This window comes from Perognathus longimembris, chromosome 1, assembly GCF_023159225.1.
Source record: "Perognathus longimembris pacificus isolate PPM17 chromosome 1, ASM2315922v1, whole genome shotgun sequence".
NCBI classification, from domain to species: domain Eukaryota; kingdom Metazoa; phylum Chordata; class Mammalia; order Rodentia; family Heteromyidae; genus Perognathus; species Perognathus longimembris.
In genome coordinates this window covers 143,368,619-143,385,674 of record NC_063161.1, presented here as the reverse complement: position 1 = coordinate 143,385,674, position 17,056 = coordinate 143,368,619, and the positions used below count along the sequence as shown (strand labels likewise).

Below are 17,056 nucleotides of genomic sequence, written 5' to 3'. Positions count from 1 at the left end.
AGTCAAGCACTCTTGCAGAGGCTACTTCTGTTGACATTCAGGAAGTGAACTGGCACACTGCCTCTTCTAACTGGTCATGGCAAGTTCTTGAATACTGTGGACCCTCAAGTTGAAGAAAGAATCCCAAGACCATCCACTGCTGTGCTCCTATGTCTGTCATGAGGGGAGACTATTTGAGCAGACCCTCCTGGCTTTACAGTTTTGGCAGGTGTCTTCTCCTTGTATCCCCATAAAGGAGAAAAACAATCCTATAAAAATGCTTACTAGGGCTCCAGTTTTGCCATGAAATATCCTAATCTTTGCAGACCTTTCTGGATTATCACAATTGGCAAACATCCTGATACAGTGGATGGATTTTCTGTGGAGCCCACAGAAAATCATCAATGGTACTTTTTGTTGTTGTTTTTATTGCCCTGAAGGATAAGAATTTATACAGACCCTCCTGGCTTCCCAACACACAAATCCCCAAATGAGAGGATATAGCCCCTAGAAGAACAGGTTTTTTTCTTTTTGCTATAGAGGGTGGTTATTTCCACAGTCCCTTCTGTCTTGCCAACACTGACAAATATCCAACCAGCATGAGTCCCTATATGGTGAAGAATGGAGACCACAGGAAAACATCTATTGAGGCTCCTGTTTTGGCCCCAGAAGACTGATACCTATGCAGACCCTCCTGGGTTTCTGATTGCAAATGTCAGAATTTATTGTACCTCTTTGTGGTGGAGGTCAGACCCAACACACTTCCCCTCCTTTGAGGAGCAGCATAATCTGTACAGATCTTCCTCAATGGCTTCATGATGATGATATTCCAACCACCATGGACACCCAGTAACCTTGGGCTCATATCTCGCAGAAAGGATTATCTGAGCAGAATCTCCTTTAAGATCGCTAACAGCAATTTTTCAATCACTGCATGACCTCAAACTTTTGATGATTTAGGCTCCAAACAGCAGGTTATGGGGCTCTTATTCCTTAAAGGAGATAGATGTGCTGGAACCCTTGCAATGATCACTTACCTTCTCTTTATGAATTTAGAGCATGAAATTGTGCCAGGGCCAAATTGATGCACTCCAGGGTGCCAAGTCTAAAACAACAGAGAAGATTAAGCCCCACAGAACGTCCTCAACCAAAAAACAAGGAGCATGTTACTTGTGAACCCTACAGAGATGCCCAAACCCCTGGGTTCTCAGAATAGCAGTTCACCCTTCAGTTAAGGGTACAGCTGTTGGACTTCTGTCTGCCGTACCCAAATCTGCTGTTGATAAAGTTGAATGACACAGGCCTGCCTTAGTTACCAAGAGTATCTCAAACACATTTAGTAGCCAATTAATTGTGGGCAGAGCCATTAGTAACCAGGATGACAAGAAAAATTTAGCAGCCAGAGAGACTAAAGCAGGCAAAGGCAAGGTGTCATCAAGTCACTAAAAATGTAGAATTTGATGTGCACACCACCCCCCCATCCCAAGCTACTGCACTTCCTGCTTCCAGGTGTTAGAGGACACTAATCTGCTCCAGGCCACCTCAGACACCAAGAAAAGGCATAAAGCAAGGAGAGTTTCCCATTCATGGACAACAATGCTAAATTCAATGCTAGATTGAATTGTACAGCCAGCCAAGCAAAACAGTACAAGGTGTCCTTGGTACCTATTACCTTGAATACACTACTTACAGGACAAGATTTTAAACTTTCAAATGCCCAAGTAATCATAAAAACTGAACTCTCAAAGGTTGTTGGAAACATCACCACAAAAGCCAGTGCATTAGCAGATGATAAATTAGGCATGTCTTTCTCAAAGATCACTAAGAGGTTAAAGTTTGACCTGAGCCCCCAAAGAGCAGAGAACCCAACCACTAAACCTTTGGCTGCTAAGAATGCAGCCAAGGAGCTTAAATGGTGCAAGGCTGCCTCTCCCACCAATATTTTACACAAAGCCTCAAACCTGCAAAAAACAAAGGTATCACTAGTTCCCAGGCTGCCAAAGCTACTTTGGCAGTGAGGGATTCAAACCAAGGCAGGACAACGTTGCTCAGCAAGAGCATGCAAGAAGCTTAAGAACTGCCAGTTAACTGAGGCCACAGCTGTTAACATTGAGGCTGCTGGAACTCATTAACACCCAAGGACGCTGAAGTGGAGGCCACTGAGAGCACCAAGAGCACAGTTGAAACTGTTAGCCCCTCCAAAGTAGTGGGCCAACCCATTGGAGTCCCACATGCTAGAGCTAATTCCCCCTAATAGGCTAAGCTTCTCAGATATACTAAAAATGTGTATAAATCCCCAGGGCCAACCCACTGGAGTTTTTGCTGCCAGGAGTAATTTGAAAGCAAAAGAAGCCAAACCACTCAAAGATGACTTCACAACAAAATTAGTGCACCAAACCCTGTTCCTTGGTCCTCCGTTGAGTATACTTCTGCCTACCAGAAGAATTTAAACAGTAGAAGGCGCTACCAAAGGAATGAGACCATATGTGATCTTGGAATAACAGGTGTCAATCCCAGCCAATCATTTCCAAGTGGAAAAGCCACCAGAAATAACTAAACTGGGATTGGTGAGGGTAAATGGCTAAATTAAAAAAAAAAAATCAGCTCCTTCGTTGCAGTGGCCAACTTAAGTGCTTACTAGCCATTGTGGCTAATAGCTATATCATATTGGACAATGGACAGACTAAACATTTCTGTTATCATAGAGAGTACTGTTTCATGTCTACAGTTACAGTAAATGACTTTATGTCTTTGCTAATTCGAACCCCTGTGTCACTTCTGGATATTTTTCTTTTTCTGGTCAGTCACAGGGTTTGAACTCAGGGTGTGGACACTGTCCCTGAGCCTTGGTGCTCAAGGCTAGCACTCTACCACTTTGAGCCACAGCTCCATTTCTGGTTTGGGGTGGTTAATTAGAGACAGGTCTCACAGACTTTTCTGCCAACTCTGGCTTTGAACCATGATCCTCAGATCTCAGCCTCCTGTATAGCTAGGATTACAGGCACGAGACACAAGTTTGGATCTTTTCCAGTTTATGAATTTCTCTCCCTACTTCCACTACCCCCAAATCATCTATATTGAACTGAAAATGAAAGTCTAAATTAGTTCTCAAACTTCAGCACCACCTGTTCAGTACCACCCTGTTTTCCAGTAAAATCTTACAGGGGCACCCAGAGTAACATAGAAGAGATACACTGTCATGTTTAAAGCAAGACTGGGTGTTCATTATCCTACATAATTGGCTTCTAAAGCATCATTATTTTTGTTTTGCTTTTTTTTTTAATGGTTTGAACTGGTATTTTAATCCAGAGCCTTGCACTGACTAGGAGATAAGCTTCCACCTGAGACACACTGTGTGTGTGTGTCTGTCTGTCTGTCAAGTGGGAAGCTGACTTGGAACCATCATTCTACTTGCATTACACATAGGTCCACTACACCTAGCTTGTTTGTTGTTGAGATGAGGTCTTGCTAACTTTTCCTGAGCTAGCTTGAACTGCTGTCCATTTCAGATCACCATCTCCCAAGTAGCAAGGATTACAGGTATGAAACATCATGCTTGGCCAAGAGCATGGTTTTGAGAAGTAGTGATATGAAATAATCAGGTAGTAATTCATATTCTTTCTTGTATGCTAGTCCTACGGCTTGAATTCATTCTGCATGCTGTTCCTGAGCTTTTTTTTTTTTTTTTTTTTTTTTTTTTGCTTAAGGCTAATATTCTACCAATTGAGCCACAGCTCTACTTCCCACATTTTGGTGGTTAATTGGAGATAAGAATCACAGACTTCCCTGGTGAGATCCTCAGATCTCAGCTTCCTGAAAAGCTAGGATTACAAGTGTGAGCCACCTGCACCCACTTGACCTATTTCATCTATTCTTAAAGATATTGCTACTTTGGAACCTGAACATTTGGCCGTTTGTGTATTATATGTAAGAATCTGCATCTGACATATAAAAATAAAATATTTGCATACAAGATCTTTAAAAGGAATGATGTTCACTTTAGCAGCATACATACCAAAATTGAAATAGTACAGAGAAAAATCAGCATAGCACTTGCACAAGGCTGAGAAAAATTTTCATGGAAGTACCTTGTGTGGGGATTTTGTTTTGTTTTGTTTGTGTGTTTGTCTGCTTTCTCATAGTAGGATTGTATCCAGGGCCTTGTACTTGCTCTCCTACTTGAGCTACAACCTAAGCTTAAAAAAAAAATCTGTTTGGTTTTGCAATAGGATCATGCTAACTTTGCCTGAACTAGCCTCAAACTCTGCTTACCTTCTAAGTAGTTTGGGTGTACCACTGTGCCTAGCTGTGTACTGTATTTGTAAATAGATCCCCTTTGGTTTGTGAGAAACATCCTAATGTGTTTAAAACAGGGAAAGGAAGTTGTACACAAGTGTATAGAATACAGAAATTTTGAAATGTTGGGGCTGGGGATATGGCCTAGTGGCAAGAGTGCCTGCCTCATATACATGAGGCCCTGGGTTCAATTCCCCAGCACCACATATACAGAAAATGGCCAGAAGTGTTGCTGTGGCTCAAGTGGCAGAGTGCTAGCCTTGAGCAAAAAAGAAGCCAGGGACAGTGCTCAGGCCCTGAGTCCAAGCGCCAGGACTGGCCAAAAAAAAGAAATTTTGAAATGTTAAGCATATAGAAAATAAAAAGCTTCCAATTTTCAGAAAAGTACTTAATATTTATCACAGCAAAATAAGGAAAAAATATTTCACACTGGATATTGTATACAACATACTGTGCTGTTTAAAAATGCAACTATATGCAGTATGTAAAAATGAAAGATAGGTTTGAAGTCCCAGAATTTTTCATTGTACCAGTATTTTGCAAAATATCTTAAGAAATGCTGGATGTGAAATAAAAGACAGTAATAATGCATGTGGTTTCAGTGATCCACAATGATCATACTTGTATTCTCTTCGACTTTCCCTCTTTTACTTACTTCACCTTTTTGTTTTTGTTTTTTTGCCAGTCCTGGGGCTTGAACTCAGGGCCTGAGCATTGCCCCTGGCTTCTTTTTGCTCAAGGCTAGCTCTCTACCACTTGAGCCACAGCACCACTTCTGGATATGTGGTGCTGAGGAATCAAACCCAGGGCTTCATGTATATGAGGCAAGCATTTTACCACTAGGCCATATTCCTAGCTCCTTACTTCGCCTTTTAAGTAACCTTTAAGTTTTGAAACAGTCACAAAGTTAAAAAAAATAGTTTCAGGACAGCATAATGAAGTTTTAATATCTATTTTTCTACAATAATGACAATTCCTCCATCAACTGCAATAGATGTCAACATTAAAAAGGTAACATTGTTCCATCACTTCTGAAATCCTTAGACTCCATTCTCTTTCACGTTGTTCCAGTAATGTTTGTTAATAGCAAATTCACGTTCCATCTAGTTGTCAAATCTTTACAGTTTTTAGTTTGAAACAGTTCTTCAGTTTTTCTTTGGCTTTCCTGTCTTTGGCATTGCTGCAAGTACAGGCAATTTATTTTCTAATGTCCCTCAATTTGAGGATTCAATTCCCAGGGTATCTGTCTTTGACAGATCACGGGAGTCGTTTCTTCTCATGGTAGCAGCATATATAATTTCATTTTGTCTCATTACTGATGATGTGCTCTTAGCTAACTCAGTTATGCTAATGTTTGGCCGGACTTTTGTACTGTGGAATCATGTTGTCCCTCAGCGCCCATGCAAAGTCAGGGGAGAAGTAGGTGGTTCCAGAAACACCTCAAAACCAAAGTGTCAGGATGCTTCGGTCACTTACATAAACTATTTTGTTCAGGGACTAATGATGAAGAAAAAAATCTACATTTGTATTATAGATGGGAATTTTTTTCCTCTGAAAAATTTCAGACCATGGTTGAGTGTGTTTTTCACAGATATGGAGGAGTCAACTATACTTAAAAGGGGGAAGAAATAGTACTTTGTGGGCACATATTTTGAAATTTTATAAATGTACTATTCCTTAACCAACTGCCGATTTTAATCAGTATTGGTTTAGAGTTTCCCGTATTATTTCATGGATTATTTTTGGTACTTAAACTATTTTGGATTTGGCAACGGCAGTTCTTTCAAGTTGGCTTCTCCTTTGCCATCATTCTCCCACTATTTCCTTGTATTCTGGTAAAACAAGAAAAACACCATAAAAACAAAGCATATTTCTACTCATCTTGGGCTTTTTCTGCCCCAGTTCTGGAACCAGCTTTTTGTTTTGTTTTAGAATGCTCTTGTTACTTTTAAGGGAGAAATGCTTAAATACTCTGTCTGTACACCACTGGTTGAGAACTAGCCTTCCTTGTCAGGCTACCCCTTCATTGAGTTGCTGTTAAAGGTTTTTTAATAGCTGCTCCCCCTCACCTCTGTGGGTCTCCTCTTTCTTCACCACATTGTCTACTTACGCTTGTGGACCCCTCCTACTCTTTGGGCTCTGATTTGGCTCTCCTTCCACTGAATGCCTGCTTCCTCATGCTCCTTAGTTCCTGACATATAATGAACCCCCCTACCCCAGTGCATACCCAAATAACTTCTTTACTTTGGCTCAGATTCCCTTAGCCAGACCGTAGATTCTTCCTTTCAACCTTGCTCAGGTGCTGATGCTCCACGCTACTATGGCTGTCTATGTAAATCCCCTCGTCTTTCCACTGAAACTGCACAGTTCTCTCCTCATCTGGATTTATTTGAGCCAAAGGCTTTACAACTGAATTGTTCAAGGAAGGAAAGGAAGAGAATGAATAAAGATGGACTTGAATGATTTTTACATCATCTTTAACATTCCTTTCATGTTTTTCCTCTCATTTTTTTCCTTTTTTGGAGACAGTCTCTATGTAGCTCAGGCTGGCCATGAATTCATGATACACCTGCTACAGTCTCCTGAGTGCTGGGGTAGCACTGAGGATATACCACCTGGGATATACCACCATACTTGGCTTAAGTAACTTTCTTTTTGTGTGTGTGTGTGTGTGTGTACATATATATGATTCCTTTTATTTAAAACTAAAGATTACATATTTGCTTATATATGCATAAAACTTTTCTGAAAATTACATAAGAAACTGTTATAGTGGTTTTCTCTGGGAGACAAAGCAGTTGGGGAAAGAGGCCAGATAGAGGCTTCATTTTCATATTATGTCCTTATCTATACCATTTTGGATTTCTTACCATGTGTACTTTAAAAGATAAAATTGAGGAGGAAGTCCCCGCAAAGATTTTGAAATATTCCTTACTGTACATTTTCCAAGATTTTATTTTATTTTCTTCAAGACAAACTGACGTGAGGTACTCATTTTTGGTAAATATATTCCTAATATAGTTTCTCATTAGTATACTCGCATCCATTAAGTAACTTTCTTTAATACCATATCACTGATATGAAGGTAGGTTTTTAATTCTTAAGTGATTGATTACAAAGTTGGGATATATATATATATATATACACACACACACACACATATCCAGATTAAGTGTGGGAGTATTATGTATATTTTTAATTTTAACTTTATTTCATATTGTTTTATGCCAGGTGATGTTTAGGATTCATATAATGCTTCTGTATATTCAAAAAGCTTTGATTTTTACTTGTTTTCCAGAGAACCCAAGCGGCATTGCAGGCTGTCAGTGCTATCCAGTCAGGAAACCTGGCCCTTCCTGGAGCTGCTTCCAGTGAAGGCACAGTCCTCTCTGGGCAGAGCCCCGTGCTCCGAATAATTATTGAAAACCTCTTTTATCCTGTTACTCTAGAAGTTCTTCATCAGGTAAGGAAAATTACTCTTTATTCATTTTTGTGCAACCCTTTTAGTTTTTACTTTTTTTTTTTGCCTGTCTTGGGGATTGAACTCAGGGCATAGGCACTGTTTCTGAGCTTCTTTTGCTCAAGGCTAGCACTCTACCACTTGAGCCACAGGTGCCACCGGCCTTTTCTGTTTATGTGGTATTGAGGAATCAACCTAGTGCTTCATACATACTAGGCAAGCACTCTACTACTAGGCCACATTCCCAGCCCCCTTACTTGCATTTTTTTTTAAATAGGAGAAAAACTCTTATAAAAGCATAATCAAAATAACTTGTGTAATTGGTTTTTGTTTTGTTCTGTCAGTTAGGGGCTTGAACTCAGGGCCGAGGCACTGTCCCTGAGCTCTTTTGCTCAAGATTAGTACTCTACCATTTTGAGCCATAGCACCACTTCTGGTTTTCTGGTGATTAATTGGAGATACAAATCTCATGAACTTTCCTAACCAGACTGGCTTCAAACCAAGATCCTCAGATCTCAGCCTTATGAGTATCTAGGATTGCAGGCATGAGCCATTGGCACCTGGTTCTCTGTAATATTTTTATATTTACTCTCCTCCTTAGGTTATTGTTATTGTTTGATATATGCTTAGTGAATAAAGCCTTTGCCATAATTATTTCACAAAGAACTCATATCAGTTAATTTTTTATTTATATGTTTTGTCATTATAAAGGTAATATATAAAGGGATTACAGTTACATAAGTCAGGTAGAGTACATTTCTTTTTGGACAATTTCATCCCTTCTCTTGCTCTCTGTTTTACCCTTCCATCCCCACTCTAGAGATAATTTTTGACAGCCTCCTTTTTCTAAGATGAGTACGTGATTTTTAGCTTGGGCAAAGATGGAGGAGAATAACAAAAGGATGACATTGATCAAAATGCGTTGTACTTAAAAATTCAAGTGTTGAGTAACCTTTAAAGATAATAACAATTTTAAAATAATCTTGGATGCCAGTGACTCATGCCTTGTAATCCAAGCTACTCAGGAGGCTGATAGCTGAGGACCATTGTTTGAAACCAGCACAGGCAGAAAAATCTATGAGACTCTTACCCCAATCAACCACCAAAAAGCTGAAAGTAGATATGTGGCTCAAGTGGTAGAGTACTAGACTTGAGCAAAAAAGCTTAGGGACAGCCCAGGCTCTGACTTCAAGTTTCAGGCCCAGAATGCACACAAAAAAAGCCATGCACTGGTGGTTCATGCCTATCTGAGGATCAAGATTTGAAGGCAGCCCAGGCAAGAAAGTCCATAAGACTTATCTCTGATTAGCTACCAAAAAGATGAAAGTAGAGCTGTGGCTCAAGTGGTAGAGCACTATCCTAGAGCAAAAAAGCTCAGGGACAGTGCCCAGACTCTTGAGTTCAAGCCTCAGGACTCACACACACACACACACACACACACACACACACACACATCTTAAGAGGAGATATGTAAAACTTCATATGTAACACTGATACTTGTATTAAATAGTAACTAATACCCAACATAATCATAAATTGCCTATTAAAAGTGTCTAAATTTTCTCCATAAATGACATTTATTCCACCAAATCATGGGTAATATTTAGAAATTTATGACTGGAAGATTACTTACATAATTTTTGTAATAAATAATACAGAAACTCACACAATTGGTGAGTATTGACTATTGTAGAGAATAAACAGCCAGCTCAAATTTCAGAAGTCTGATGTGCTGCTGTATGTGATAGACAATGCCTTTATCCTAGCTTCTCATGAGGCTGAGATCAGGATTGTAAAGTTCAAGGCCAGCCCTAGGCAAAATAAGGTCATGAGGTACCATCTTGGTGGAAGAAGCTAATGTGCCTATTGTTCCAGCTATTAAGGAAGGATAGAACAGATAGATTGTGGTCCAAGTGTGCACCCAGACGGATGTGAGACCCTTTCTCCAAATAACCAGTGCAGTGCATAAAAGGGCCAGAAATACGGCTTAGCTGTGAGTACCTGCCTAGCAAGCATGTAATCCTGAGTTCAAGCGCTAGCACTGTCCCCCAGAAAGAGAAAAGTTTGACATGATAATGTACACCTGAAATTCTCTGGGTAGCTTATGGCAGAATTGTGAGTTGAATGTCAGCCTGGGCTTAATTGACAACATGCTTCTGCCTCCATTTTTTTTAAAAAAAGGCTTCTTAAGCCTCTTGATTAGAGTCTTTTATTTTTTATTGCTTTTATATTTTAAACTACACACCGTCAGTGTATTGTACATTGTTCGTACTCTACATATTTGACATCTAGCTCCACATCTTAAGTTTTTTTACTCCTTGGGGATCTATTGCTTGCACTTCATTATACTTGTCATCCCATATGTTAAAGTATTAAAACATTGAAACACATTGTATGCTTATTTTCATACCTTTGGATTTATTTGTATAACTGAAGAACTGTAGGGCTGCATGTGCATATGTTTTTAAGAACTGAAAAGCATCTTATTCTCTTCTTGCATTTTGCTTTAGCCCTGCAGGGCTCGGGAACTTTTTTTCTCTCAAGGGCCATTTGGATATTTACAATTTAATTTCATTCATGGGCCATACAAAATTATCCATATAGACAGATAGCCAGCTGCAGGTAATGGATGAGAAGCATACTAGAAGTCTTTGTGGCTGTCTAGTCACATACCAACTGAGGCTGGAGGTTCCCCACCCCTGCCTCAGAAGGTTGTTGTTGTTGTTTTTTCCCCATAATCATTATACCAAGGAATGATAGTACTAAGACATATTTCCCAATATGGTCCAGTGCCATACATGTAAATATATGCCAAGCATGTTACACTAGTTAGTAGGCCTACTTTGTTCTTTTTAGTAATTTTCAAATACCCTTTTTTGTGTGTGTTGGTACCAGGGCATAAAGTCAGGGCCTCACGCTCTTGCATAGCTTTTTTCCTCAAGGCTGATGCCCTACCTCTTGAGCCATACCAGTTAGCCAGCTTTTGACCAGTCAATTGCCATTAAAGAGTCTCTCAGGTTTGTCTGTTCAGATTGGCGTTGAACCAGGATCCTCAGATTTCAGCCTCTCCTGAGTAGCTAGGATTATAGACAGGAGCTCAAATACCATTTTCAAAATAAGTGTATTTGTAAAAACATGTCCTAGGAAGCACTTTAACAATGATGTTGCAAGCCTAGAACACAGAGAAGAAAGGCACATGGTCTCCTTGATTTATGACTGTTGGGGAGGGAGGGGAAACAGTAGAGACCAGGTCTGCAAAAAAAACAAACTTCTTTTCAAATGGTATTTCCACATGTTTGGGTCAGACTTTACATTATATATCTAAAACCAAACCACTACTAAACAAACATAAAAAGCTCTAGGATAGACCTATCAGTGGATCACAATAGCTCAATACACAATACACAATAGCTCAATAGCTATGTACACATAATTATATAAGATGAGGATAAGCAAAAAGAACTCCAAGAGACGGACACAGGAGGATTCTATTGTTGTCTTTACATTTAATGTTCTAGGTGAATTTCCTTTGGTGTACCCTACGTGGTTATTGTATATCATTTTGGTACACTGGATATTGTATATATACTTACCTGACCTAGGTAGGGAAGGGAAAGAAAAATGAGGAAGGGTGTAACAAATATGACAAGAAATGTACTCGCTACCTTATTATGTAACTGTATCCCCTTCGCACATCACCTTGTCAATAAAATTTAATTTAAAAAAGTAAATGAAAGAAAAGGAAAAAAAAAAAAAGAATGATGTCGCAGGGTGTTGGCGGCTCACACCTATAAATCCAGAAGGCTGAGATCCGAGAATCAGGTTCAGAGCCAGCCCGGGCAAGAAAATCTATGAGACTCTTATCTCTAGTTAACCACCAGAAAACTGAAAGTGGCATGAGGCTTAAAGTGATAGAGCGCTAGCTAGCCTTGAGCAAAAACAGCTCAGGGACAACGCCCAGGCCTTAAGTTCAAGCCCCACAACTGACAAAAAAAAAAAAAAAAGAATTATGTCCACAGCCACATTTGCTCTCTAAAGGGATCCAACATGTTAACATATTTAAAAAACAAAGCACAAGACTTTATATCACAAAGTTTGAATTATAACCGACACTGCTCTGTTTAGCTCACAAAGTGGTATTGGACTATCATCAGTAGTTTGTGATGCATTCACAACTATATAATACTATAGCTTGCTAACTTATCAGCCTTTTACAAAAGATGTTCTTATACCTATTGCTCAACAATGCTACTATTCAACAAAAATGTGATAAACTTACTTTATTTATCTTTTCCCCAAAGCAGAAACTCTTACCTTATTTTTTCCTCAAAAAAGATCATGGAGTCCTTTAGGTAATGAGGGCTAGTTATGAGAATCCTCAATAGCAACTATTATAGTAAGATTCTCATTCTTTTTGTTTTAGCTCTCTCTGTTTAACTCTCTTTAGGGCTATTGGATTAAAACCAACTTATACCAAAGGAGAAACCCTTAGGAGACTTGGGGAGTGGACCTTACTGCAGATGTATGTCCTGTCTCTAATCCTCCCTACCTAACACTCTTGTTAATATTTTTAACACCATGGTTTTTTCAAACATATGAGTTGTACATTTTTATACCCCAATCTATGGGTTGCTTTCTTACTCTGTTATTAACTTTTTGTGCACAAAATTTTTAGGTGTTATATTTTTTGTTGCTTATGTTTTAGGATAGTTATCCTGACCATTCTTTTCGCTGTTAAAAAGGCAGATCAACTTCCTTAAGGACATTGACATATATCTTACCAGCATTGGAAATGCTTAATCTTTATATTCTTAGCAGAAAGTCAAGTTTCTAGCATATTAATATTCAAATTCAAAATGGAATAACAGAGGAAAACAATGTATTAATTACTACTGTTTTCAGAATGCTACCTATTCTTTCAGAATGAGATACTAGCAACCCAGTCCTGAGTCTTTGTGGAACAAACTTTATAAGAGTATTGTTAACTAGGACTATGTCAGAACGATTTTTCTGTGATTCTGTATGTCTCTTATTGGAAGACATTTCAAAAAGTCCTTCCTTGAATATTCTTGCGCCATTCTAACTTGTATTCCAGGTCAATCTTACTCCTTCTCTTTTATTTTTATTCATAAAACTTTTATATGACCAGATAGGACATTGCTTATTTATTTACTTTTTTCATAAAGGCAGAGCCTTTTGTTTGTTTTGTTCACTGCTGATATCCTAGTGCTCAGAACAGTGTCCTGTGAATATATGTTGAGTAGATCAGTCCTCTGTTTGAACATCTTATTCTAGTTACCCCATCTGTCTTATTGAACTATCTGGAAGTAGAGCTGATTCACAGGATGAAATAATTGAACCATTTTGTTTTCCCACATCCATTTATATGCTTTGTAACACCATTATCTTACACTGTCAATTCTTCCAGTAGCCTCCTATTATAGTATTGTACCATTTATACTTGGCTATAAAGTAGCATAAGTTTGAGCCCTTTCTTGTGTCAGGTCCTATAATAATACATGCTCCATGGCCTTTGAAACATTAACATTTTAGACTTTAAGTCATTTTAGTACCAATAGTTGTAATAGAGAAGATTTTTTTGTGTTTTTTTTTTTTTTTTTTTTTTTTTTTTTTGGCCAGTCCTGGGCCTTGGACTCAGGGCCTGAGCACTGTCCCTGGCTTCTTCCCGCTCAAGGCTAGCACTCTGCCACTTGAGCCACAGCGCCGCTTCTGGCCGTTTTCTGTATATGTGGTGCTGGGGAATCGAACCTAGGGCCTTGTGTATCTGAGGCAGGCACTCTTGCCACTAGGCTATATCCCCAGCCCTTGTGTTTTTTTTTTTTTTAAATAGAACCTATAGCTAGGTAGGTGGCACACATGTATAAATTCTAGGACTTGAGAGACTGGGGCAAGAAGACCTCAAGTTCAAGATCTTATGAACCTTCACAAGACCACAAGCAAGACTCTGTCTCAAAAAAAGAAAATGGAATGCATACTCAAGTTATATATTTATAAAAGTACATTAGTTTAATATTCCTAGATTTAACCTACTGTGAACTTCTTTCCAGATATTTTCTAAATTTGGCACTGTTTTGAAGATTATCACCTTTACAAAGAATAATCAGTTTCAAGCCTTGCTTCAGTATGCTGACCCAGTGAATGCACATTATGCCAAAATGGTAATTATATATATTTTTTCATTTTTCAGTGGTTAATCACTCACTTTAGTGATACATGAAGGATGATGCCATGAAGTCATCTATCTTGCTACATTTTACCATCATTTTATTTTAAGCTGTGGTTAAATACTATGCTTAACAGTTTAACCATTTTGAACTGTATGGTTCCCTATATTCTTTTTTCCTAAGGTAAAACTATTACTTTCTTCATGGGAAATATTTCCAAATCTATCACCTCTTAGGTCTTCAAGACTCATTACTGTTTGAGTTGAGCACATTACTCCTAATGTAATCCAGGTAATAAAGTAAATTGTGCTTTTATTTATTAATGTTATATTTAGCCAAAAATTGTTCATACTCAGTCTTCATTCCATTGAACTCTAAATCGGTGAAGACATTAAATCTTCGTGTGTGTGTGTGTGTGTGTGTGTGTGTGTGTGTGTGTGTGTGTGTGTATGTCTAGTGCTTTACTAATTGAGCCCATCTCTACTTCCAGGTTTTTGCTGGTTAAATGAGTCTTATTAACCTTTCTACCCTGACTGGCTTCAAACTTGGATCCTCAGATCTTACCCTTCTGAGTAGCTAGTGACATGAGCCACTAGAACCTTGCTTTGTATTGTCTTTTCTTAATATACAAATATTTGACTTTTTTGATGAACACAAAACTTGTTTTATGACATCCAACTTTATTTAGGTATATTAGACACATTTCAGATCTGTACTCATTCCATCTTACATTGATCTCTGAATCATCTCTTAACTTCTGCTCAAACATAAAGATTTCTGGCACTCTGGAATATAGCTTTATTATTTATTTTTTCTTCTACCTGCCTACAAACATTGATTGTAGACAAGATAACCACAATAGTAGTTACTCTTTATACCAACCAGTAGTTTTCTGAGCTTTTCCATTTCTTCTCTCTTCATTTGATCCTGTCACAGATAAAATAGATAGTTCTTTATTTTGCATATAAAAACTGTTACTTTTTCTTTTCTTCTATAGATTCCCAGTGTCAGAAACAGAAGTAAAAATAAATCTAGATCTCTGGCTTTTAGTCTAGTGCTCTCTAGCTTTATACTTAATTGCCACTTGATTTATTAGTGTTATCTTGCCAAAACATGAATTCCTTTCTCACATGCTTTAGGCGCTGGATGGACAGAATATCTATAATGCATGCTGTACTCTGCGGATCGACTTCTCCAAGCTCACCAGCCTTAATGTGAAATATAATAATGATAAAAGCAGAGACTTCACTCGCTTAGACCTTCCTACTGGTGATGGCCAGCCATCTCTCGAACCTCCTATGGCTGCTTTTGGTGAGTAATTCCTTTTCCAGTCACAAAGCATGTTTTCCAAAACTATAAGTTTTATTAATCTTATGTGAGCCCTTTCTTCTTGAACGTATCAGAATTTGTAAAGGGAAGTAAGAATCATGGAACAAAACATGCCTATAATATTAGGAAGTTCTGTTAGTTGACAGGTCATATAAATATCTGAAATTGAATTCCAAATGTATTTTCTTATATAATATATTCATATTATTCATAGGCTATATAACTATTTGGTTCAATTTAATCATCTTAACTATTAATGTTGATTTAAATATGTTGATTTGTGGTCAGTATAATTCTCTTGAGAAAAATATTTTAGTTTTTAAACAGTGAAATTTAAAGTCAGTGGCCTACATGAACGTACAAGTATGTATTGGCATACTTGTAATCCCAACTACTTGGGAGGTAGAGGTGGTAGGATCATGGTACAGGGCTACCTGGGGAAAAAGCAAAATACTATCTAAAAAACAAAACAAAAATAAGGATTGGTAATGTGGCTTAAGTGATAGAGCACTTGCTTAGAAGTAATGAGGCTCTTGGTCAATCCACTTTGCTGCCAAGAATAAGTGTAAATAAGGTAAGCTTTTTTTTTTTTTTTGGCCAGTCCTGGGGCTTGGACTCAGGGCCTGAGCACTATCCCTAGCTTCCTTTTTGCTCAAGGCTAGCTAGCACTCTGCCACTTGAGCCACAGCGCCTCTTCTGGCCATTTTCTAGATATGTGGTGCTGGAGAATCAAACCCAGGGCTTCATGTATACGAGGCCAGCTCTCTTGCCACTAGGCCATATTCCCAGCCCAGGTAAGCTTTTATATAAAGGTTACAGCAATGGGTGGCCCAGTCTGGATATATCATTAGGTTAATATGTGCAACTTATTTGTTTCACAGCTCTCAAAAGTATAGCTTATTTTGATAAAGTATTAAATATTAAATATTAATGCCCTTTATTTCTTTTCAATTCTGAAATAAGGGCTAGGAATATGGTTGCCTCGTATACATGCCCTGGGTTCGATTCCTTAGCACCACATGTATAGAAAAACAACAACAAAAGGCCAGAAGTGGCGCTGTGGCTCAAGTGGCAGAGTGCTAGCCTTGAGCAAAAGGAAGCCACGGACAGTGCTCAGGCCCTGAGTTCAAGGCCCAAGACTGGCAAAAAACAAACAACAACAAAAAAAAAAACCCTCAAGATTAAGGCAATGAATTGGTTTTCCAAATTTTTCTGAAAAATGGTTTGCAGTTGTTAAACGCTTTTGTGATATTTATTTACCTGATTTGCTAGGACCAATCAAAAGACTTTGTCATTACCATTTCTATAACAAACAATAGAAAGTGGAGCAAATTCAAGTTTGCCCAAACTTGGCAATCAAATGCAGGACTACATTTATTCCAAAAATTAAATATATATTTTGTGTGTGTGTGTGCTGGTACTGGAGCTTGTACTCTTAACTCAGCTTTTATTGTTCAGGGCTTGCACTCTACCACTTCCAGCTTTTTGCTGAGTAATTGGAAATAAGAATCTTGAGCGCTTATCTGCCCAGCCTGGCTTCAAACCATGATTCTCAGATCTCAAGCTTCTGAGTAGCTAGGAATTTTAAGTGTGCACCATTGGCACCCGCCTTTGTTTGGGGAGGGGGTGATAGTGAGGTTTAAACTCGGGGTTGTACTTATTTATTAGGCTGATGGTTTAATGTTTTGCATCATACCCCAGTCTGCACATACATCCCTTTTTCTGGTGCTTGAACGCAAGGTTTTGTGCTTGCTAGGCAAGTGCTCTGCTGCTTGAATCACTCCTTCAACCCTTTTTCTTTTGGATT

General features: G+C 38.5%; 1 protein-coding gene and 1 non-coding gene across 6 annotated transcripts in view; both read left to right on the top strand.

Annotated features, from left to right (window-relative positions):
• The window catches only part of Ptbp3 (polypyrimidine tract binding protein 3), an 88,524-nt gene that overhangs the window by 41,753 nt on the left and 29,715 nt on the right, over positions 1 to 17,056 (top strand). For all 5 annotated transcript variants that reach the window (XM_048339208.1, XM_048339194.1, XM_048339185.1 and 2 more), the window contains 3 exons: positions 7,574 to 7,738; positions 13,804 to 13,914; positions 15,060 to 15,231. In XM_048339208.1, coding sequence (XP_048195165.1) covers positions 7,574 to 7,738; positions 13,804 to 13,914; positions 15,060 to 15,231 — 448 coding nt within the window. The remainder of the gene's footprint in view (positions 1 to 7,573; positions 7,739 to 13,803; positions 13,915 to 15,059; positions 15,232 to 17,056) is intronic.
• LOC125341396 lies at positions 3,970 to 4,074 on the top strand. Its single transcript, XR_007208966.1, has one exon. It is a non-coding gene; the product is annotated as a U6 spliceosomal RNA (small nuclear RNA).